Source organism: Columba livia, chromosome 2 (genome assembly GCF_036013475.1).
Source record: "Columba livia isolate bColLiv1 breed racing homer chromosome 2, bColLiv1.pat.W.v2, whole genome shotgun sequence".
In the NCBI taxonomy this organism is placed as follows: Eukaryota; Metazoa; Chordata; class Aves; order Columbiformes; family Columbidae; genus Columba; species Columba livia.
The window spans coordinates 23,570,490-23,594,751 of NC_088603.1; the positions used below are offsets into that span (position 1 = coordinate 23,570,490).

Genomic DNA, 24,262 nt, shown 5'->3' on the forward strand with positions numbered 1-24,262 from the left:
ATCCCCCTGTCTGACTTCCTCCCAGATAAGAGAATGAGTGTTTTCAAAATATATGGCAGGGCTTCTGAGAACTGTCAAACACTTCAGACAAACGCTACCACAAGTACCTCTGCAGTCCCTGGAATAAAGGTTTAGCATTAAAAGTGCATTTTATCAGTAAGTACATTGTTATGATAATTACACATTATATAAATACAGTTTGACCACTTCATAATTACACAAATTTATTCTAACGAACTTCATTTTTTAATTGTCTTGCTTTCTGTAAATTTGAGAAGCTGCTGTAGGTAATTTTTATATTCTATTCAAAACCAGTATTTAGTATACTAATTGTTGCTTCATTTTCGTCATGGTGAGAGAAACTGGGCGCTATATTTCCATAGGATGGAAGTAAAAACATCAAAAGAAATACAGGTGTTGAAATTTGGTTTTAGAAATAAAGCATAGAAAAAGTTGTGTTTTACTTTGGTTACACCTACACCGAGTTTGGTTTGGTATCTTTGCAGTGGATGCCCAACCACTGTGTATGAGTTTGCTCCATTGTTTATCTGGAACAGAAATGTTGTTTATCTTCAGGTAAATCTGTATTGTGGCTGAGAGGATAGAGTTCCTAAGGGTGTGGCATAGTTCTGTGTGTGTGTGCATATGCATATGGATATACATACAGATACTCATATGGGTATATGGTGATAGTGGGGATTAGTGACTCCAAAACCATGCACACGTGCAGAAGTTCTGTAATAGTTTCTGAGCTTCATGCACTCAGCATCAGGGTCCTCAAGCAATAATCTCTTGCTCAACATCTGCAAGGCATATAACTCCTTAGATACACCTATGTGGTGTGTGTGTGCCTTCATCCTGCATTCTGAAGAACCTCGGCTCCGAAGGACTTGGCTAATGTATCTGGTGATGGTATCTATGAAGCTCTTGTGCAGTCTCTGAGGGCAGGAATGATGAAAAAATGGTAGCTGCCCTAACTAATGTAGTTATGGGGGTGTATGTGGACACTGGGTGAAAATATGAATCCCCCTCTGTCCCCTAGTTGGAGAATCGTTGTGAGCTATATGGTCCGTGCAAACTGGGCCACTGGCCAAGAAACACCAAGGGCTGATCAAAGCAGCCTGTGCTACATTTTCGATACATTGATAGCTGATACCACAGCAGCATCAATTAATGGTCTGTCTTGACCTTATACTGAGTTTAGCCAAAGGTGGAAGCCACTACCTTGCCCTAGTTTCATTCTGTAGATGCTCCGTGTCTGAGATTTTTAAGACATGCAATTAGATTATGTTAAGAATTATGGAAAAATCCCAAAATAGTAAAGTGTAAAACAAAACTACAAAAAATGTGAACAAGGGTTCATATCGTTCTTGGGTAACTAAGTAGTTTGAATGTTTGCATCATGGCAGGAGATGGAGTCCTCTTTATCCCTCTCATTTTTTTTTCTATTATGTTTCATCTCATGAAAATATTTTTCTGAAAGATAAGCTATTTTCTTTCAAGTGCTTACTGTGACTCAGGTTTAGTTGTAACCTCTATATGCCTCTACTCCCCACTCTTGAAGACAAAAGAGGGGACACTTTAGCAGCCAATCAATCCAAAGCAATTGTAAAGCTTATTTACACAAATTGTATATGTAGACAGACTAGAAATTGAATGCCAAAATTGGTTTCTTAGCATAACTAGCTATCTGGACTATATAAGGAGATGGTTCATGCTATCAAATGCAAGCATAAGTAAAGGTAAATACCATTGGTAATACTAGCCAGTAATAATGTCACCACTGATACCTTTAGCGGAGCAAAGGTAAGCATGAACTGAGTTTGTTAACCAGAATAACATTGCTGAAGGTGATATAAGATTAATATTTTGGATTTATACCCTGTATTCTGAAAATGTTACAGTCTGGCTTCTGATATTCAACAGTATTTTCACTTTAGAGAATGCAGCTATCCAAAATAAATGTTAAGCATCCCAAGTAAAGATTTTGGATGCAAAGTAGGTATTTCTTGGAGTCCAGTTTTGTTTGGGATAAAGCAGCTGCAGGTTCAGGTGACTACTGGAATTAATCAATGTCTCTAATATTCTTTAAGTACATAGACAGCTGGGATTTAAAAAACATGCTTTCTCTGTGACCTTCAGAATATTTTTGCAACGTAGTACTGCAGTGGAACAGGTGTTGGGAGCCACAAACTCCAAGTCATTTGCCAAACAATGGTAGTAACTTCTGTGGTTAGAACCACGGATAGAGTGGGAATTGGGATGTGGGTCTCACATGTGTCAGGTGCAGACACACCAGCAGATGTCACATGGGGTTCATCCTTCAGGTACAAAGTCTGCAGCAAGGTAATTGAGCCTCAGAAGCTTTGTGGCGCTTGGAAAGTGAAAGAGTCTTCCAGGCACAGAAAGATTCATGAATCTCATTCTGTATCTTACACTCAGGCCGGTTTAGCTGAGTAGCTATTTAACTTGTTTCTGACATATTTTAGGGTTTACTACCTAAGATCTGGCCTGGAAGCTCCTATGTGAATGCGAGTTCTGTATATTGTAAAACACTCATGATATCTCTGAACGTTGTTTGTTTGTTTGTTTGTTACCTTACTGGTGCCCTGCATTCTAAACCACTTGCCATTGAGCCAAATGATTATTTTTTATGTGATAAATAAAAACTTTGTCTTGCTCTATATCACCAGATTTTCTAAGAAACTGGCAATACTAAATCATACTTGTAGTTACCCAGCCCAATCTCCTAATTCCATGGGTGGTGAGCAACAGTCACAAGAAGTGCAAAAAGGACCCTGTGCAATGTGTGGAGTAAAACAACCAAAAAAATCCTATTTGTAAACTTGGAATTAAAAAATGGATAATGCCGATGAACTTTTTTCTAAAACCAGCTGGTTTTGGCTGCAGATCTGGATGTTCTCTCAGTCCACAAGAACAGCCTGTCCCTCTTGACACCAAACATTTTTGAAATATTTCTTCAGCAGCCTAAGTAAAGAGTTCAGTGGCCTAATTACTTGTTGAATGAAAACGTATTTCTTATGAGCTTTGAATTTGCTAGGATTTAATTCAATTGAATGTCGTCTTATTTACACACCATGCTGCTGGAAGAACAGAAAGCACCAGCTTACTTTCCCTATACTGTCTATGTGCCATTTTATAATATTCTGTTCCTGTCCACTCATCGCTGTCCTGAACAATCCTGGTTTCTGTCACTGTCTTTCTTGGAATCTTGGAATGTCCTCACTGGGATTCTGTGTGATGTGGTCTATATTTAGGTTACAATTGCGTATCCTTCCTGTTTTGAGGTAATATTCATGCTCTGAACTAAGTAACAGGAAAGTCAAATGTTTTTTATGTGTGTTAATCAAAAAGTCACTGCTATAAATGTACAATAATGCAATCAAAATGCACTGTTGTCTGTAATTGGACTGGTACTGATTCAAGAAAATTTAATTACCATGTATTCAGAATGCAAATGTGTTTTTCACATGGAAACGTATAGGGCAGTACACTTCTGGTAAAAAGTGGTCGAATGAATAGAGACAATTACAAAATATTCATAGATCTGCCTTTTATCAGGAAAAATGTCTTAATATGTTTTTTATACACTTAATGTGATTGAATATCAACCACTGCGCATGTGTTTGTCAAAAAGTGCCATACATTTCAGTTACAATCTATTATATTTGAGAAAAAAAAAAGTTCTTGTGTGTGGGGAGAAGCATCATAATTTCCATAGTATCAAGTTGCTGTAACGGTCTGTAACTGAAGTCTGTGTTATGCATACACAAGGCTCCATTGTGTATTCCTCAAAGTAGAAAATTCAGATTTTATCAAAATTATAAAACCACAAAGGAATTTCTGTAGGTTTTTTAGCATTTAAAAATCTGTTACTCTTTCAGCCTTTGAAAGGAGGCTTATTTCTTCAGAACTTCAGGCAGTTAAAAGCTGTAAATCATGATTGCAAAGTCATTGGTACTTACTGTAGTCATTATAGCAAAGCTTAAGATGTAAAACTGGGAGGTAATTTTCAAGAATGCTCCAAAAAATTGAAAGTACAATGTCAACAGGGCTGTTTAGTCCGTGTATCTATTATTTTCTGGGGAAAGAAGTGAAACTTAGATGTTCAATCTAAGTGTAAAATGACATCTTCTAATTAACTGTTGTTCAAAAATAATCTTTGGAATACCTGTGCTAAATCAAAAGTTGAATATCTACTTAAAAATTACTTTATTTTTTTTTTCACATTCTTTCTCCTGATCCTTTGAAATATTGGCATATGTTTTCCAGGCTTCGTTTTTCTGCAATTGTGGTTCAGATGTATAGAATATGCTTGTTATGTTTGGTAAGTCATGAAGATGTTACAACATAGGGTAGAGCTGTTATTACTCATTTAAAAAAATAATTTGCCTGAATTTTCAGTGTAATAAAATTCCGTAAACAATAACTGGCAAGACAATGAACAGAGGAAAGTTGGCCTTTGTTTGCAAACACCAATTTCTTTGGATGCTTCAATATAAGAAGCACATCAGACTATTAGAGTGTCTCCAGAGGAAGATGACCAAGGTGGTGAAGGGCCTCGAGGGCAAGACTTGTAAGGAGCAGCTGAGGTCACTTGGTTTGTTCAGCTTGGAGAAGGCTGAGGGGTGACCTCATGGCAGTCTACAGCTTCCTCACGGGAGGCAGCGGAGTGGGAGCTGCTGATCTCCTCTCTCTGGTGACCAGTCATAGGACATGAGGAAACAGAACGAAGCTGCATCAGGGGAAGTTCAGATTGGACATGAGGAAAAGGTTCTTCACTGAGAGGGTGGCCAGTCACTGGAACAGGCTCCCCAGGGAAGCGGTCATGGCACCAAACCAGTCAGAGTTCAAAGAGCATCTGGATGACACTCTTAGTCATATGATCTAGTTTTAGGTAGTCCTGCGAGGACTTATGGATCCCTTCCAACTTGAGATATTCTATGATTCTATGATTTTCTGAAAGAAGAAAAAAATCCGTCCCCCGATGTGAAAGAGCTTGTTGCTCAGAGGTGGACCTTCTGCCACAATTGTGAGCAATGTCAAGGAGCTTCCAGTGAAGTAAGGCTAGGAATTGAATATCGATGTTTTCTGCCTGATTTCTCAAAACAAACCTGGAAAAGCCATCAATAAATTAAAATACTATTTCTCTGAGGGATTAAGCCTGTCGAATTATCCATTTCTAATCACTCATTTCTGACTAAGGTGTACAATAACAGGGGACTTCAGATGTGCAGATCAGGATTTCCTTCATCTTGATTTAGATCTTTCCATCTCATATAGGAAACTTCTGCAATTTATTTAAGCCTTCTCTTCTGAATTAATCTTCAGTATTTATCATAGAAGTGTTTTCCTAGGCAAATGGTAGAAGGATGTAAACAAGAGAGGTTTGCAAGGAGAGTAACATAAAATTTTTCTCAGCTCTGTTTTGGCTAGTCACTTCTAGCACACATACTTCTAAAATGACTTTACTTTTGTATTAGTTGGCTGTATTTCTAAGAGAGTTTTAAAAATTATTCTTAAAATTAATTAAGGGTTTGACCAAAACAGAGTTGGCATACTAAAAAAGGGCTATAGTTATATCATATCTCACTACATCCTACAGACTGGATAAAACTCTTCATTCATAGGCATTAGCTTAAAGCAGTGGTGCCTTGGCTGGTGCTGGGTTGGTGAACCTTCCACATGTTGTATCTACACCAAATCTGGACAATGGTAATGACAAGAAAAAAAAGAAATGTATGAGGTACTGATCCAGGAAATCAGTCTGTGACTGTACCGTGTAGGTACGGCATAACAGATGTAATTTATACCTGATGTCATAAATGCTAACAGAATTACTGACATGAGAAGCTGTGAAATAGCATGCTAATGGGAACAGTTTGGTCTAACTGAAATAACTGTAGGGGTTAGCTGCTGCCTGAAATGATTTATGACTTTTGAAAAAAAGATTGAAACACCATATTATAGTACTGATTTTTATCTCTATAAATAGCACTTTCTGATTTTCTTTACTCACCCCACCCATGGTCCTTTTGATACCCTGCTGCAGATTTTCATAAGCTAATTGTGCACTATCTCAGCAACAGCTTGAGGATTTAATGGATATTTTGAGGTAATATTCTGTCTTGCCTGTAGTGTATGACTGCAGTGCAAACAGGACAGTGAAAACCTTCCTAGCTACTTTCTCCTCAAAGTTAATGTATTTCTAAATGCAATATTGTGCCCTTAAAATGCCTATCTTGCTCCCATCCTCAGCTTCTTGAACCACATATTGGGTTTGTGTGGCAAGGTTTTGGTAGTGGGGGGTGGCTTCTGTGAGATGCTGCTAGAAGCTTCCGCCATGTCCAACAGAGCCCATGCCAATTGGCTCCAAGATGGGCCCACCACTGGCCAAGGCCAAGCCCATCAGTGACGGTGGTAGCACCTCTGGGTTAACATAGTTAAGAAGGGGAAAAAAAAAAACTGGGCAGTAGCAATTGCAGATGGTGAGAGGAGTGAGACTATATGAGAGAAATAGCTCTGCAGACACCAAGACCAGTGAAGAAGGAGGGGGGGAGGTGCTCCAGGTGCTCCAGGTGCCAGAGTTGAGATTCCCTTGCAGCGTGTGGTGCAGACCATGGTAAGGCCGGCTGTCCCCCTGTCCACAGTGGAGCAGAGATCCAGCTGCAGCCCATGGAGGACCCCATGCCAGAGCAGATGGATGCCTGAAGGAGGCTGTGACCCTGTGAAATGCTCACACTTGGACCAGGTTCCTGGCAGGACCCGTGACCCCATGGAGAGAGGAGCTCACACTGGCAGGACTTGTGACCCAGTGGGAACCCACACTGGAGCAGTTCATGAAGGACTGCAACCCATGGGAAGGACTCATATTGGAGAAATTCATGAAGGACTGTCTCCTGTGGCGGGACCCCACACTGGAGCAAGGGAAGAGTGTGAGGAGTCCTCCCCCTGAGGAGGAAGGAGTGTCAGAGAAAATGTGTGATGAACGGAGCACAACCCCCATTCCACATCTCCCTGCACCTCTGCAGGGGAGGAGACAGAGAAAATCAGAAGTAAAGTTAAGCCCAGGAAGAAGGGAGGGATGGGGAGAAGGTATTTTTAAGATTTGGTTTTATTTCTCATTATCCTCCTCTGATTTGACTGTTAATAAATTAAATTATTTTTCCCTAAGTCGAGTCCTTATTTCCACTCATGAGCTTTTCATTATCTTTTGTCTCCCATGTCCAGCTGAGGAAGGGAGGGATAGAGTGGCTTGGTGGGCACCTGGCATCCAGTCAAAGTCAAACCATCATTTTGTCCATGTTTTCATATCATGAAAACAAACTGTGTGAAACTGAATTTCTTCTATCTACCCTCTAATTGCAAATAAGAAGAAATCAGGCCAGGAGCTCTAACTTTCCCCAGCAGGTGGCTCCCCGGGGCGGCAAGCAGCAGTTGCTGAGCCCTGGTGCCCAAAACACGGTCCGTCCCACGGGGGAGCCCACGGAAGGCAGCCTGGCAGGGTGAAACACTCTTAAGAGCAGAAACGGAGGTGTCAGGTGTCCTGACTGTTGCTGGTGCGAGCAATGCGATTAATAATATTGATCTGCATAATGGTTTTGAGATCAGGAAAACAAATATTTTTTTGGTAATTGTTCTTTTCATCTTTCAGACTAAAGTGAGCAGCAGCTTTCAGTGCCATTTACTGTGATGGCACCTCTTTATTATGTGGATGTAACTGGTGTAAGACCTAGCCATGGGTAGTTTGACCTCATGTTCTAGTGCTGCATCTTCCACTGTTCTGCTTTGACATTCCTCGTCCTCTCTCGACTCGCCCTAACTGTGTGCTATGGCAGCCCTTGCTACTCCCAATTCAGGAAACCATGGGGGAAGGTGTGCTTTAGACAGCTGCCACTCTTGTCCCATTTTCAAATAGAAACGTAGTTACAGAAGGTGAGATGGACGGTGCTGACAGGCAGTACCGCTGCCCGCGGCTTCCCGGTAGGTGGGAGTGCAGAACTGGGTTGCAGACGCAGCCGTCCCTTTGCTGAGGGAGAGAATCCTCCGGTTTCGGGGAATGGACACATCGTGGGGACTCCTTGACACTTCTGCCTCTTGCTTTAGCCTCTTGCTTAGTTCAGGACAGTGTGTTGTAACTTGAAATGAACGATTCTCTGTCGTAATCCTTTGCAACTCTCTTTTAAGTGTTAGTCCAGGGGAGAAAGCGGGGAGAGAGTGGAAATTTAAGAAAAGAAGGAAAAAGGTCATAGATAAGGAAACGGAGGTTTACTCTGAAAAGTGACACAAGGGAGGAGAGAGGGGCTGGTGGCAGAAGCCCATCAGAGGAGGGGTGGGGGGGGAGTACGAGCAGGTGGGGAAGGAAAAGGTTCCGGCTGCCTCCGCTGAGAGCCCCCGTCTGCACCTGGCAGGGCAGGCCAACAGGGAATCCAAATTTTGCAGCGGGGGTTCCTTAGCCCCGTGGCAGTGCGGTACCGGGGCTGCCCCACGGGGCGGGGGCGGCTGCGGACGCTCTGCAGCGCTCTCCCGGCTCCGGGGCTTCCCCTGAGTCTCACGCCGGTACCTCACGCTCTGGCAAACGACTACATTTCCCAGCACTTCTCTCTTCCGAGCGGGCTCTGCGGGGAGCCTCCCCGGCTCTCGCCATCTCCTTCCCTCGCAGGGGGCTCGGCGCGGCGGCGGCGGGGCGGAGCTCGGCAGCCCCGGCCCCGCGGCAGCCGCGGCCCCGCAGCCCCCCCGTGCAGGCGCGGAGCCGGCGGCGCACGGCGGCGGAAGCCGGGGCGGCACACGGTGGCGAACGGGGCGGCGGGCAGCGCCATGCGGGCTGCCGCCTGCCTCCTCTCCCTGGCGCTCTGCGCCCTGCCCGCTGCCCCAGGTGAGTCGCGGCCGCGGGGCAGCGCCGCCGCGCTCGGGGCAGGGGCGGCGGTGGGGACGCGGGAGGGATGCTCCGCCGAAGGCCGCTGCGGAGCCCCGCGGAAACGGAGCCCCCGCTCCAGCCTGCGCGTCGGGGGCGAGGGCGCAGTCGGGTGACGGGTGCCTCTCCCCTGCCCAGGACCGGCGACAGCGACAGCGGGGCGGCGGGGCGAGAGCCGCTTCGCGGAGCGGGAGAGCATCAGGCCCCTGCGGCTGGTCTCCGGCGGCGGCGAGGGCGGCGGCGGGGCGCGGCGGCCGGCGCTGAGCACGCGGGTGCGGAGCGGCGCGGAGCGGACACAGGTAGGCGGCGGGCGGGGGGAGCCGCGGGCAGCCCGGCACCTGCCGCCGCGGCCTGGCAGCCCCGGGAGGCCAGGGGGACGCGGGGTCCCCTACCCAAACGCAGCGGAGCCGGCGGTGCGGTGTCTCACCCGCACCCCTCCCCCAAGCGTGTTTTTACTGCTAACGGATAACGTTTCTTTAAAGCGTTGCTCGGTGAGAGGCGCGGCTGGTTTTCCCGAAGGACCATTGGGAATGCCAGTCCTCCTGCAGCAGCGCCCAAATTAGTTAAAATGGTCCCCGCTCCTGTGAATTCCCACCCCCGGCCGTCGGCGGGGGCTCGGGGCAGGCAGAGCCGCTGCCTGCGGCTGCCGGGGGCTCGGAAAGCCACAAAATGAAAGTTGCGGTGCCTTTGCGACAGCTGGAGTTGAAGCGCTGCAGCTTAATCTCCGTTTCTGGCTAAAGTGTGGGCAGGGTGGGTTTGTGTTCTGGGGTATCGAAAATTAGAAATCGGAAGGGAATTGCTTGAAATGTAACGTGAACTTAACGTTGCAATTTAACTTACATAGTATTACCCAAACTGGGATATGTTTTCAGATTCCTGTCATATGAAGACCAATCCCTATGACTTTTAACAAATAGCTACGCCAATTTAGATTAAAATACAGTGATTTTAATTTGATGACTAAGCATCGTATTTGAAGTGGTACATGGCTGTTACAGCTAAAGGGGAAAAATCATTGAGTCTATGCAATTATAGATGAAGGACATAAAAAATTTGTACATTTCAGGTAACTGCTGATGTCCAAGATGAGTTGCAGGCCTCTGTTTCCTCCTTTTCCGATTGACTACTGTCTTTTTAAGAAACAAAATAGCTGAAAAAAAAAATTGTCTCAGATTTCTTCTTTATAATCTGTAAAGTGTAAGCACTGACAACTTGCATTCTTTTGTGTGTAGTTAAATAATAAACGGTCTCTTCATAATGTATGTGTTTACCTCTGAATGTAACTTATTCTATGAAAATATTTTTGAGACGTGAAGGCCATATTTACAATACAATGAAACAGGATTATAAACCTTCCAAAATGTGTGCTTTGCTTAAAAATGAAATACAAATAATCTCAGCATTTTAGGGTTGTTTGAAGACCCTTGGCCACTCACAAGTTCAAACATTTTGTGACATATCTGTTTAAAAAATAGTAATGGTTGCATTTGGATCTTGTATTAATGATTCAAGTAGTGGTCTTACAGAACAGACAATTAATTCATGAGTTTTGTTTTTCTGAATGTCTGAACTTTTATTCACCAAATCTTATGCTCATAAAATTTTCAAGTCATCCTCATTTAGTTAAGTTGTTAGTATTTCCAGACAGAAAAGAAGTAACACTAGTGGGATAAAAGGGTTAAATGCCTTTCTTTCACAAAAGTCTCCATGCTAAACTGAGCTTACATGTGTAGAGCTTTGCGTGCAAGAACTTTTCCTCCTGATCAAGAAGTTTTCCTCTGCTGCTTAAAACACCCACAGCCTCTTCTATAGTGTCTGATGGTTGTTACCCCCTGAAGGATGCAGTAGCTGGCAGTGGTTTGGAGGAAGAAAATAATGGAGCGAAAGCAGGCCAAACCGAGTGGAGCAGTACCAATTTTCTGTGCTTCTTGCACAGGGCATGGTTACATCCTAAATGCAAGATACCGTGTCCCTCTTCTGGAGGTCTGAGTCAGCTCAGCAGTAAGGGGCCAGCAGCGCCAGTGCCTTTGCTTAGCTGGAGTTTTGTAGAGGCTGCATTTAGGAAGTTATTTTTGCAGTAATAGTGTCAACTGTTGCAGTTGAGTAATTTAATATCCTGACTCTTAAAGTCTAGCATCCCATAAAAAAACCAGCACCCTTATCTCTGCCAGAATGCTTATCAAAGTTATGGACTGAGTTAACTTCTATGGTTGCTTTTGGGTGGCTGGTAGAAGTCACATGATACAAAGCTGCTGAGTGCTGGATTCTGCTCACACATGAAAACCCCCATGCCTGCCCTGAAGACTTAAGAGTCTAAGATCAGTGGCATATAAAGGGTGGGAGAACACAGGTTCATTCTCCATCAATAACATTTTCATATGTATTAGTTTGTCTCCATGCGCTGTTCTGTCCACAGCTGTTTTTGGACAGCTGTGATCCAGAGTTAGAAAAACTAGTCTTGAGATTTCAAACCAAAGCTAGCGGCCTTGTGGATTAGTTAGGGAGGATGCTTCTCGGATGAGGTTGAAGCATTCAAGAAAAATTTCTGATGGCTGGAGGACAAGTAGCCGTGTCCAGAAAAGCAAAGAAACCTGAATGGGATGGTGCAGTCGGAGGACTAGGCAACGAGGATGTAGCTGTTGAATTAATGTAAAACAATATAATTGTGTTTTGAATTGGATAAAGATAAAAGGAGAGAGAGAGAGAGAGAGATAAGCTGGAGAGAAGGAAGTCACATTAAATTGGATCAGATTCCTTTAATTCCTGGATGAAAGCTTTAGCTGCAGAAAGGGCAGAAGTCATACAAGAGGGCTGCAAGCCTGAGTTTGGCATTGCACAAAGGGAAATGAAGATGATCTTTCAGGGGAGAGCAGAAGAAAAGCATGGCCTTTGCAGATCAGGAATTTCAGAACAGGCTTATGATGGATTTGAGCCAGAGGAGAGTAATACGAGAAGAGGAGGTGAATGGAGGAAATTGAAGGCAGAAGTGACTGGGAAGTGATGGTTGATAGATTTCTAAAAATCTGTGCTTGTTTTTTTTTTTTTTTAACATGTGTTGAGTTTTTTCTCTAGCAACATCCTTTGTTTTGTTTAGTTGGTTTTATTTTTTTGGGTTCTTGCCATTGCCATAACTATTGAGTGACTTCTCTACATGCATGCTTTACTATTAAATAGTAAAGGATATAGTCTGTGTACTCATCCTAGAAACCCAGAATGTAAGTGCTTAAGAAATCCTTGTGTTCACAGTTGTAGTTGTCCAATATTGCTGGACTCCAGAGCACAGCACAAAGGATATACTGTAGGCTATTATATTTGTTCATGTCATTAATGTTTTAATGTACAGTATGTAGTGGACATTGGAGAATTCACATGACTTTGGGTTTCTGCTTTTGATTCCACCACAGAATAGAGTCATTACCAGTATCCATGACATTCCTGTATTTCAGTTTCTCTGTTCCCTGAAGGAGGCCTATTAGCAGCTGCATAGCAGTTAACCTAGAGAATAATCACGATAAGATATATCTGAGAACATGCTAATATTAAAATTATAATTAATGCAATCCAGGATCTTAGCAATGGGCACTTAATTTACTGTTGCATAAATAAGCCTATTAGAAGTTGAACGCGGTCTATGGCAGGGGCATTCAGTGAAGGCTAAGTTAATGTTTTTTGTGTTTAAAAAGGAAGTTAGTTCCTACTGTGGACATTTATAAGGAACCTTTTAACTCCATGGCTTGAGCCATATTTTGACATTGTAAGAAAAACGTGGGAAATCACAAGTTTCTTAATATTTTCTTTTAGTCAATACTGTGCAGGCCTGTTCTTCATTAAAATATGGGAATGTGTAAGCGTTCCTCCCCACTGCCTGTGTTTGTTTTTTGACCTGTGAAGGAGAGCAAAACAAAGCACGAACTGGAGTTTGTACTCTATGTCAGTACCTCATTTGGAGGACCTTTTTCTTAGTAATTTTCAGTGGATCAGATGTTCTGGTTGTGAAGATGAGATTCGTTTCCCAGCTGGAGATCACAGTACCAGACCTTTACATGCCTTCTCCCAGCAGGATGCCTCCCCTCAACCCTGAGAGTAACCCTGAGAGTAACTTCGCAGCTCTCAGCTGGAGACTGCCACTCAGTGCCAGCAGAGGAGCCCAATTTTCCTTGAGGCCAGCACCTTGTGTCTGAGGGACAGCTTTGTTCCTTTTGTGGCTTTTATTGCATTTTCCATTTTTGATATATCTAGATGTTGATATGGAAATTTGGGTGATTTGCTATGATTTTCAGTGGGAACAAGGTCCTGAGTCAATGACCTGCTATGGGCATAGATTCACTCATCTCCTCTGCTGGTTGTGCAATATATTCATAGTATAGCAACTTCTATTTCTCAACGTGTTTTTCACTTGCTTCGTTGCCAGTTGCCATGAAGGTATGCTGAATTCCTTCTGAGTGAGTAAAAGGGCTGATCTGGGTGTAGGGAGCCTGGCCTGAAGGGCTCTAGGACCGAACTGTGTCTGGAGATAGAAGTACATGTTGTTTGTAGTCCAGAGTGACTCAGTAGTTTTCAGCAAAGTATTTATTTGTCTTCCACAGTCTGCATTTCTGAATTGTTTGTGACCAAATGGTACAATTCCACACATAGATTTGGAAGGATAGCTTACAGATTCCTTAGATAGCTTCTTATAGCTAATAGTCAATTGCAGAGAAGCTCTGCTCTGTCATGCTGAACTCGCATATCTCTGCTTGTACCTGGAGTGAAATCTTCATTATTTATTCAGGTGTTGCCTAGTCTTTGCTATTGGATTCGCTGACTTCTTGGCCTCTTGCTCTGGTCTTTGAACAGAATATTCCTATTCCTTGGAGTTGCTTGTGAAACTGCTGACTTTGTCTAAAATAGTCTCACTTTCTGTTCTGATGCTGTCATCTTCTGTTGGTATTATAAGTTCCTGTGTTGGGTAGCTCAAACAATTAGTAATTTTCTTTGTTAAAAATTAAGTTCTGACTGTTGAGTGGATTATAAAACAGCTCTAGAGTTTGTGACTGATGGATGATTGTTGAAAAGAGAGGTATCATGAGAAATTGCCCAATTTAAAAAGTTCTTTTCTGCCCACTTAATCAAATTACTGCTATCTCTTGGAAAAACTTTGGCACAATTTTCTATCAGCTATCACAAAACCAAAGGGGGAGGAGGCTAAACTGGAACTGAAGCTGTAGTGAGTACTACATGCATTTAGTTTACTGCCAGATTTTATTTTCTTCCTGCTTTGTTGCCTCTTCTCCCTCTTTCCTTAAGGTTTATAAGGTGTTAGGCAAAATGTGTGTGATCCTTTACTGGGTGTCCAATGTATACAGGATAAGATACTTCATGAACCCAGCAATATTTTATGAATATGTGAATGGCAGTTAAAATATCAATACCCTTGGTGTAAGCCCTGCCTTCTCGAAGAAGGAAAAAAAGTGCTGAAAGCCAAACTTTGCTATAGATTGCCACATGATGCAAGGGCATTGAGAGTGCCCTTTGATCTCTAATGTAGGAGGGACTTTCAGATACACCTTTGTATAAAATATGTATACTCATTGTGTGTTTTGGTATTTTACAGTCAAAGAATATATAAAATTTCTAATTTATCCTTCTTTGCAAGCCCATTTCAGGGAAAGCCTTTCTCTTCTTGATAATGAGATTTATTATGATAATAAATGCATATGTCCAAAAAATCATCCAGCAAAAAACCTCTGGTAGCTGATGCTTCAAAGTTGATGTTGCAGAAATATTGTATCAGGACTCAGATTTTGAGGGGTGGTTGAAGACATAGGTATCTTTGAAAATCCTAGTCCGGGTAACAGGGCTGCACAGGAGATCTTTATTTTGTGATACCTTCTCTTGCTTAGAGCATAGCAGAGCTGAAAAGAAAGATATTCCAGAAGCTATGGCTTAATCTCATAAAACAGGCTTTTATACAGTCATGAAGGATCTTAAAGGCTCAGATATAACAATCCTTATAGAAAGTATTTTTTCCAACATTTGCCTGTTGTCATGAGCAGTGTAGTCACTACAAAGTCTGACAGAGAAGTCCTTTCCAGCTCTGATAATCAATATATCTGTATTCACTCCTGATCTGTGTTGGTGCTGCTGAGTGCAGGACCAAACTGAACATTCTTTCTGCCTCTGTTTCACTGAAGATACCTGTTTTGGGACCCTTGTTATGGCTAATGATCTACTGTAACACATTCATCATGCAGAAGCGTGTTGCATTCCAAGTAGTGTCATGATAAATTTCACTGAGATTTACCCAAATTATGCAGGAACTACATATGAAGTTAACACTCACTTTAAACTGTTTGCCACAAGACCATTATGGATGTATAGGTTACCCTGTCATGGCAGATGTGGTATTATATTATTCTTCTGGTACTGCAGGTCCCTTTTGTAATCTTCTCAATAATCATACCAGTCTTTAAGTGACTCAAGCCTAACAACTTTTCTTAGGGCTCTGCCATTATCGTGTCAAACACTGCTTAAAGGTCAGTTGAACTGCTTAAAACCTTCAAAAGCCTGATAAGGTTCAGCTCTTTACATTGTGGGTGCTCCTGGCTAGTGCTGTCTCAGCATTTTTCCCTCTCAGATCAGCTGTGCTGAGGTTTGTGGTCCTTCCACTTACTGTGGCCACCTCACGCCAGGCTTCTCTCCCTTGTGAGGATGAGGATCCTTCTTTTTGGCTCACATGGGTTTGAGCAAAAGCTACTTCTCCTCCTGAGTAGATGACCCTTCTGCTTCAGAGGAAGTAGCTCACTGGGCTGTTGTCAGATGATTTGGTTGCCAACGTAGGCCCATGTCTATTCTCTGAGTCTGGGTAACTATGAATATGAAGGATAAGTCCAGTACTCTCAGAGGATCAAGTCCACCACTCTTGGACACAGGATTGTGGTGTCTTCTTACGCCGAATCTCTTTCTCATTCGTTTGCTGATATGGTTCAGTTTTCTGGTTCCTAAATAATCTTTTTTTAAAGTATTGTATTCTCTAGAAACAGTGTAATTTTTGGCTTCTCGCATGTTAACCAAAACTATTATGTTAGCTATTTAACATCTCCAGAAATCACTGTGACTCCCATCTTGTCTCTCTTCTCTGTAGTTTTCACTTCTTTAATTTATTTAAAAATACATCAAATTTGCTATGATTGTCTGTAGAAACCTTTCAGACAAGAAAGCCTTCTGAGGTCTTCTAGTCATCCCCTTCCCTTTGGCTTGCCAGTGGCCTCCTGGGTAATGTATGGATATGCTGTTCTGAGGAGATGCCTTTTGGAGTGTGTAAAGGATTGCAGAAGCTTGTCAGATGAAGTTTGGCTTTTCATAGCCACAGATGCTCCCTGATAGTACTCCTCTGAAGCTATTGCAATATTTGCATTAATTTAAGGAGGAGAAGTCATTGCTGCGGGGATGAACCGTGCAGCTGTGCTGAGCCACAGCCAAGCACGGAACAACATGCCTCTGCTCAGATGGAGGCATGTTCAGTGCAGAGGAGAAATTTGTGCACAGAAAATTACATCTGTGCAAACTTTTTTAATACTTTAGTGGGATGACTGCGAGTGAAGGCTCATATTTTTTCCCAGAAACTTCATTGTTTGAATGTTGAGCAGCAAAGATGGCTGAGGAGCTGCATGGGAGTGCTGAGCATGTGGCCAGGCTGTGACACGCACTTGCACAGTGGGGGTTAGCTGGTTGGGTATGTTCAAATGGAAAGCCAGTGTCACCTGAAGTTGAAGACATGATTATGTAGAAATCAGAGAAAATGACAAATGATGTAGAGTTGTTTAACTGTTGAGTCAGTAGGAGTCCAACTTGAAAATTTGGTTCAGATAAAGAAAGAAGCTTGGCGTTGGGCATTGCAGCTGGCATTTGCCATCGGACAGTGAAATGTGGTGATTCTTCTGGCAATTTGATGAGCTCTGATTTGTCTACCTACATCAAATTCACTCTGCAATCTCTCTCTTATTTTTAAAATTTTTCTCTAAATGAAGTGAATGTTACCAGACCAGAAAACTGTAGCAAGTGACCATGCTTTAGAAAAAGCATACCCCAGAATGTAATATTAGTACAAGGTTTAGAAAAAGTTTGTGTGGATAAATGCCTTTCGACAGTGCTTTGATTCTGAAACTGTGATGTATGTGAGTGTGCTCAAAAATTGCTCAGAAGAATAGCAGTATGTGGGAACATGATCTGTTCCAGAAATGTCTCCTTAGAGTATTTCAGCCCCTGAAATTTTGTGGGAATGAAAAAAAATCCTTCAGCTGTTTCAGAAAATATATACTGTGAAAATGTTGATTCATTTTGATGTCCTAGGCTGTATCAAGAGGAAAAGGAGTTTTGAACTTTGCTTTTCTCACACTTCTAAACTTTAAATAGGACTTTGATACTTGAATGCAGAGGGCAAGTCGTATTGAGAAATTATTATCTGTGGAGTTGATTGAGCAATGTATTGGCATGCTTAAGGCTGCAAGTTTTGTCAAGCTCTTTCTAGCCTGTGTGTTGACAAAATGTTAGTAAACTTTCTGCTGTTACCTGATGAACCCTTTATGGGAAAAGTTACCCATGTTGCTTGGCACTAGGTGTCAAAGAATGATTGTTACTTTAGTGGGAAGAGCTAATCTTTTAGTAAGCTGTCTTCTGTATACAAACTAAATGTAAGACCAGTTGAAAATGTTTGGAATATGTCATTGTGTTGCTAAAAAATGTTTTGGTCATTGGTGCTTGTATAAAGGAGCAAATTTAGCATACACTCTTTTTATTATGTTTGAACGCTTTATTTGTAATGTAAAGGCAGTGTTAATGGGGAGTTTTTGCGGATTCTTCTGGTAGTGGAACTCTGTTCTTTTGTTTCTGAAGCCTACAAGAGATGCTGGAAAAGGGACCCTTCTCTAAACATTATTGATTCCTTTCAGAGCTTGGAAAACACACAGCTAAAAATGACATCAAGGCGCCATCTGCTTCAGTGAGGCAAATGCCTTCACTCCTCTTAACTGTTAGATCCGTTGAGCTTTCCTTCCTGCCTAAATGGTGTCCTTGAGACAATAGTGCTTTCTGCAGCTGAGTGACACAGTGATCCAGATGGGTTCATCCTCAAGTGCTGGCCTTGTTGGGTGTTCTCTGTCCCTGCAGACACGTTGTGCCTTGGTTGTTTGCCTCATGCTGCAGCTGCACAAGAGTGGCATCTCCTTGGGGTTCTGCCCACTTGAAATCAGCAGTGGTTCTTTCCTTGGAGAGAGGTTATCCTTGTTGGAGTCCTTTCCCTCTCACCTCATGCTTCTTCACAAAGAAGAAGGTTCACTGGGTGGTTGCACGGTCAAGCCCTGTATTATCTAGTGGGGCAGATGGAACGCATTGCCCTACACCTGTTGTATAATATCTAGCATTGCTCTTTGTGTTATATCTGACCTTCTGAAATCTACAGTTGCTGTTGGGGGGCAATGGAAACTGCTGTGTCCCTGTGGGGTCTCTGTTCCCTGTTTTGGTTTTAGAAGTGTGGTCTTCAATGGTCATCAAAGCTTTTTGTATGAATTATGGCAGTTCATTTTGAAGTTTACAGGTTTTCATTCTTGACTTTCCTTTGTTTCCTATTTGTAACCTAGTGCTTTATTAATCACCCTTAAAATAACATATTTTATCATACTTTTCCTAGCCATTAGTCTCTGACAAAGAGCCTTGTCAAATGCATTTTAAAAACACAGGGCTGAGCTGTCACCGATTTTTCTGGTTTTGTCCCAGTAGTGATATATATGCAAGACCTCTTGCATATTAGTTAAATGTGACCTTTTACACATGAATCTTTGCTGCTTCCCTTTCAGAAGAAGTTCTTCCTTTCACTGGGATATGAAGACTTTCACAACAACAGCAGTTGCAGTAATTAGTCTCATAGGAAACCAAGTTATAAATGAAATTTTCTTTAAATCAAATGAGTGTTATCCTCCATACATAAAAACACAACGAGTGTAAGATCTGCTACCATGGGGGTTTTCTGGTGCTGAAAACAAGAGTTAGATTGCCTCTTGGGAAGCAACATCTTGCCCATTCAGTTACTTAAATTTGTCCTCTTAGATCTGTGAGATCAAATGGTTGTTCATGCTAAATTTGCTAGCAGTGACAGCCCGATAGTTTTCCTGTCTTCCTTGCTCCATTTAACCTTGGGTGAATTTTTTGAGAAAGATGAAGTGGAGGTGAGAAATGTGAGCAAGAAGGGAAGTTTTCAGGGGAAAATAAGAATTATTTTTTCTTAGTCAGTTTGTTGCAACTGTTCAAAGATGCTCATGGTTTTGGAGTGCTGAGTGGAAGTCTAGGATGAGATGTGTGAGCAGATACAGCCGAGTCCATCAGAACTCAGCATCACACCCCTGCGGGATGTCAGAAGGATCCCTGCTGCTACCCAGGGGCTGCATCTGCAGCAGTGGCGACTGTGTAATATATTGCATTGTTTTGTGCTCAGGACTGCTTTTTTCTGGTGCTGTTCCCCGCATCGATATTTCTGGGGATCTCTTTTACTTTACCATATTGAGTAAATTCAAACATTCGCTGATTTCAAACCCACACATAATAAAAGTTGTTTGTTTTTTTTTTTTTAATTTACTATTGAGAGGAGTAATTCCTCCCATTTTAGGGGTACAAGTAGTCCTTGTTTCTGGCTCTGATTTCATTGATACTATGATGTTTATGAGGAAAAAAGCTATTTCAGGTCATGTTTATGACTTTGTCAAGATCTACATCTGCTGAGAGCTGGCAAAACCCCACCAAAGTGAACTGGGCCATTGCACTGCACTCTGGCGGATGGTGTTTGACTCTCCCTCTGCCTCACCCTCATTTGGCATGGAGAACAGAAATGTGATCCAGGATTCAAAAATGAACATGGACCTCTTAAAATCTTTTCTTATTTCTATATTTTCCTCAGAATAAATGACTTGTGTACTAAATGTACCCCAAAGAGGCAGCTGTAAAAGCCTTTTCATCAAACCATGGTTCTATTCTGCAGTTTTTTCATGAAGTATCTTTTTTTTTTTTTTTTATTTTCCAGAAAAAGCCCCATAGATACTTAGATTTATACAATGGATAAAAAGAGAAAGCTTGCATAAAGAACGGCAAATAATGATGATTAATATAGGAAATGAGTGCCCATGGATATTTTGAGAATGCTAGAGAAAGTAAAAAAGAGACTTTGCAGTTCTTTAATATGCTGTGAGATGTGAATCCAGTTCGGTGTCACTGAACTTTTGATTAACATTAGATATTTGCAAATGGCAATAGAGACGGCCTGAGGAAATCATGTTGCATTTATATTTTATTGTGTTTTTTAAAAAGAAGGTTTTTTTGGCTTGGAGATATTTGTTTTTATTATTAGACCTAAGCTTATTTCTGAATTCTGTCCCTGAGGAAATTTTTTTTTCCCAGTACAAATAGAAAAGTAAGTTTTTGAACAAATTTCTTATTTTACATACAGCAACAATATACTGGATTTACTATTAATACAATTTACTCAGGATTTTTTACAACATAACTAAGGCTGAAACCTCTCCTATTATAATGTGTACATGTGCTAATTAGCACTGTATTCATATACTGTAGCATAAATTTATGTGTAATTATGATTTTTAAAATGATAGTTACAATTATTTTTAGGCAAATCTGCATAAAATGTTTAGTATATTTTTCATTTAATTTCACTGATGTATGTATTTTGATTTCCCATGGACTTACCTCTGTCCTTAATGAACTTAAGAAACAATCATTTCACACACACTTAAAGGATTGTTAACAAGCTGAAGGTTCTATTCTACTATTAAACAGAGAGGGGAGGGAAATTAAATTAATATCTAAAGGATCTATTATTTTATAAACTTGACTGACTCCCAGAATGTCTGCTATAAAATGTCATTGTTCTTAAAAGCTCTGAAGCACAGCTTTTGAGTTCTCTTGCTATAACATTCTGTATTGTTTTCTCTCATGATTCTCTTGATGCTTTTTTTCAAGTCTACAAATTTGATCAGAATCTTGTCATTAGAAAACACAATGTTGTAAGTAGTAGTAAATATAAAATTATTTACAACACAGGTCAAGCTTATGAATAAGATTTTCTCATCATATTTTAAGACATTCTTCTCTTTTGAAAGAAATTGTTATCTCTTCCAGCAAAACTTACTAAAAAGCATCTAAGTGCTTTATGAAGGGTAGTTCAGAAGTAAGAAACATATTATGAGGAATTGCATGTTATGTCATAATGTATTTTTAGTTATCTATTTATCTATTATTAATTATAATATATTTTTAATATATTTTTTCTTATTTTAATTAGTCATTATGTTACTATGCTGCTTTCAACCCACTATGCTGCTTTCCACACCCACCATACACAATGTGAGGAAAATGTCTAAAATATTTCTTTCAAAATTCTTGTTAGTTTGATTATTCAAGAAACTGCATAGCTTGTAAATGTTTTGCTGGTAGTTAAAATATTTGACCTATTGGAAATGAAAATCTTCCAAACGTTACCTGCAGGCCAGTGGAATGAGGCTCAGCATTGATGTGCAGTGATACACGTTGGGTGCAGTTTATGTATGTGCATTTCCTTTGCAGGTGCTCGTTCTTCGGGGCCAGTTTCTGGAGAAAACCAATCCCCGGCAGGGGTACTGAAGGGACTGTATCAGAAATCATCGTTATTCTGTTGTGTTTCTTTGCAATAATGAATAGTCATGCTTGGTACTGATTGCCCATTTCCTCTGTTACTGCAGTTATCCCTGAGGCATGGAGCAGGTGAATTAAAATAATTGGAATCACATCCCTCTTGGTTTGGCAGGAAGGTTTGCCTACCGCTTTTGTTTTTATAGGATTCAAGCTTTCAATATTTGTTTTAGGTACAATATCTTTATACTTAGTGATTTGAAGTAATCCTTTTCACTTCATTTATTTTTGATTCCTTCCGGACATTCACTGAGATGCTTAAACTTTACAGTCTTGAACAGAAGTTCTCTCTTGCATAGTTGAATTAGATGCATGGAATGCTTAGTATTTTCTATAGGGGGGCTTGCAGGATAGTACACTTCATGTGCCACTAGAAATTCCATCTGAAAGTACTGCAGTTAATTTCAGAGTTGTTATTGGTATTTTCCTTCTTCAGTTGTGTGACATTAATATTTCAGAACATTTTGTGTCGGAGGTACAGCACTGCACTCTTCCATTAAGTTGTTAGATTCTCCTTTCCTGGGTCCTGTTCATACTCTGCATTGAGTGCATCTCTCCTGGTCTCCAAGAACTCCCCATTTATGACTCAGTTGTCATCTCTCAATGTGTCATGCTTATGCCTGTTAAAAAAGCGTCGAATTTTCTGAGAAAGTTACTGAATGACATAATGGATTGTCTTGCTTCAGTGGTTTAGAGGAGCCTTTGCAGGTGTCTTTCTTGTTACTTCTGCTCGAATGAGGTGGTATAGATGGAATAAAAGTTCTTATTTTCTTTCTTTAGGTTCTTTTATTGACGTATATCTATGAGTGTAAGCCTCCTTTGCAGCTGACCGTTTTACCTATTCACTGAGCAGGCAGGTAGATGTGCTCAAAATAACGTAGAGCCAAGACTTCCTGAAATCCCTTTCTTTATTTTGTGGTTCTTGACTAGATATTCAGAAGAATTATTATCCTAAAAAATGTACTGGCTGGCAGTCTTAAGGTACAGTTTTTTGTTACGCTGAATGAGATCTGTTAGCTGTCATTGAAAGGGAAATCTGTCTTCCTCTTCATTCTCTCATGTATGTCCCCTCCAGCTTCTTTCCATCGCATCTACTAATGGTGCGACTATGTAGTTTATTTGGATCAGCTTATCTGTGTGACAGAAAACGGATCCACTCCAAGTAGTGATTAATTTTCTGATGCTGGTCTGACTTTCTGGGTAGTCACACGAGCTGACAAGGGAGAGCAGATGGAAACATGTGGCCAGGATGGAGCAGAACTGTCCATTTTTGGCAGCAGCCCACAGCACACAGTGTTGCAGTGTTTTACAACCGCATATCAGGGTTAAAGGAAGGGTTGCAGTTTCTGGAAAGGGCTGAGTTTGTCTGGCTATCCAAAATGTGCATCCTGATTTCTCAGATGTGCTTGATTGCACTTGAGCTTAAACTTAGTGGTGAGCTTCCTGGGTTTGCACCACTTGTCTTGGCGGTGGTTACTTCTGTGTAATGTTTTTCATCTTCATTTATTAATAGGCATTTTCTACCTTAAATCCACATTAACAGCTTCTGTCAGGGAATAACTGTGGTCCAGGGTCACCTCAGAAATACATTAGCCTTGTAATTGTTTATCTTAGAGACATGTTCAAGGGAGGAAATTTCCCAGACCAAATCGATATGATGCAATATACCTAGCAGTTAAAAAGAAAACCAAGCCAAAAAGCCCTGGTCATTTTTTCTCTTACAGTGAATGAGGTGAATACATTTTGATATACATTTCAGTATACGTACGTTTAGAAATTTAACTTAGGCTTTTTATATTCTTCCTTACTGATGAATTCTCTTTTGGTACCAGCATATTGTCATATAGGAGGTTTAGTTATACTGCATACAGAGCTAAATGATGACATATGTAGCTATGTTGTTAACAAACAGAAATAATAAAGTGCTGTACAGTGTTCTTTACATTTAATAATGTAATGATGAAAAGCAAACAGCGGGGCTGCCGTTACTCCTTTGATCAGAAAGTGGTGGTAGTGGTGCAGGTAGGTAAATGAAGGTTAGTTAAGGTTAATAAATGTGCTGCAGTGGGAATGACAAAATGAGCATGGCCCCTAGTACCTTCTTGGTTCTTGGCTGTCACATCCTCTTTATGAGAGGCAGCCTAAAAATTCACATCTAGCAAGAGAAGAGAGATTTTTAAAATCATTCAAAGCAAACTCTGTTGCCTGAGGGTTGGAAGAGAAATGCAAATGCTACCACGATAATTTGTTGATGCTTGTTTTTGCTCTGTTTTGGATGTGATAGCTGCTGCAGGCCAGAAACAGCTAAATGGTGGTCCTAGGTGTGGGTGGCTATACGTGCTATGGGTGTCTGTACATGCTGTTGGTGTCCATTGTTGCCCTGCAGGTACCAGCTGGCTGTGTCATGGGTCATTTGGGGCAAGCTTGAATCCCTTAATTTCAAAAAGGGATCAAAATGGGTGACGTGAGGAAATTACTGCCTTTTTTTTTTTTTTTTCCCCAAGGCTTTATTGGATAGAAAGTAGGATTTTAATATCGATGGTAATTTGTCATGGAAATCATTTACCCAGATAAGGTAAAATACGTGTTATATTCAGTTAGTTGGTCAAAGATTAT

The 24,262-nt window shown here is 41.2% G+C and overlaps 1 protein-coding gene across 14 annotated transcripts in view; it reads left to right on the forward strand.

Annotated features, from left to right (window-relative positions):
- The first annotated feature begins 8,659 nt into the window (after positions 1–8,659).
- The window catches only part of ADAM22 (ADAM metallopeptidase domain 22), a 132,067-nt gene continuing 116,464 nt past the window's right edge, over positions 8,660–24,262 (forward strand). For 3 of the 14 annotated variants that reach the window (XM_065050987.1, XM_065050988.1, XM_065050991.1), the window contains exons 1-2: positions 8,667–8,896; positions 9,074–9,234. In XM_065050987.1, coding sequence (XP_064907059.1) covers positions 8,839–8,896; positions 9,074–9,234 — 219 coding nt within the window. In that variant the 5' untranslated portion in view covers positions 8,667–8,838. Of the gene's footprint in view, positions 8,897–9,073; positions 9,235–24,262 lie in introns of all 14 variants that reach the window. The other 11 variants (XM_065050981.1, XM_065050984.1, XM_065050983.1 and 8 more) reach the window with 6 other exon arrangements.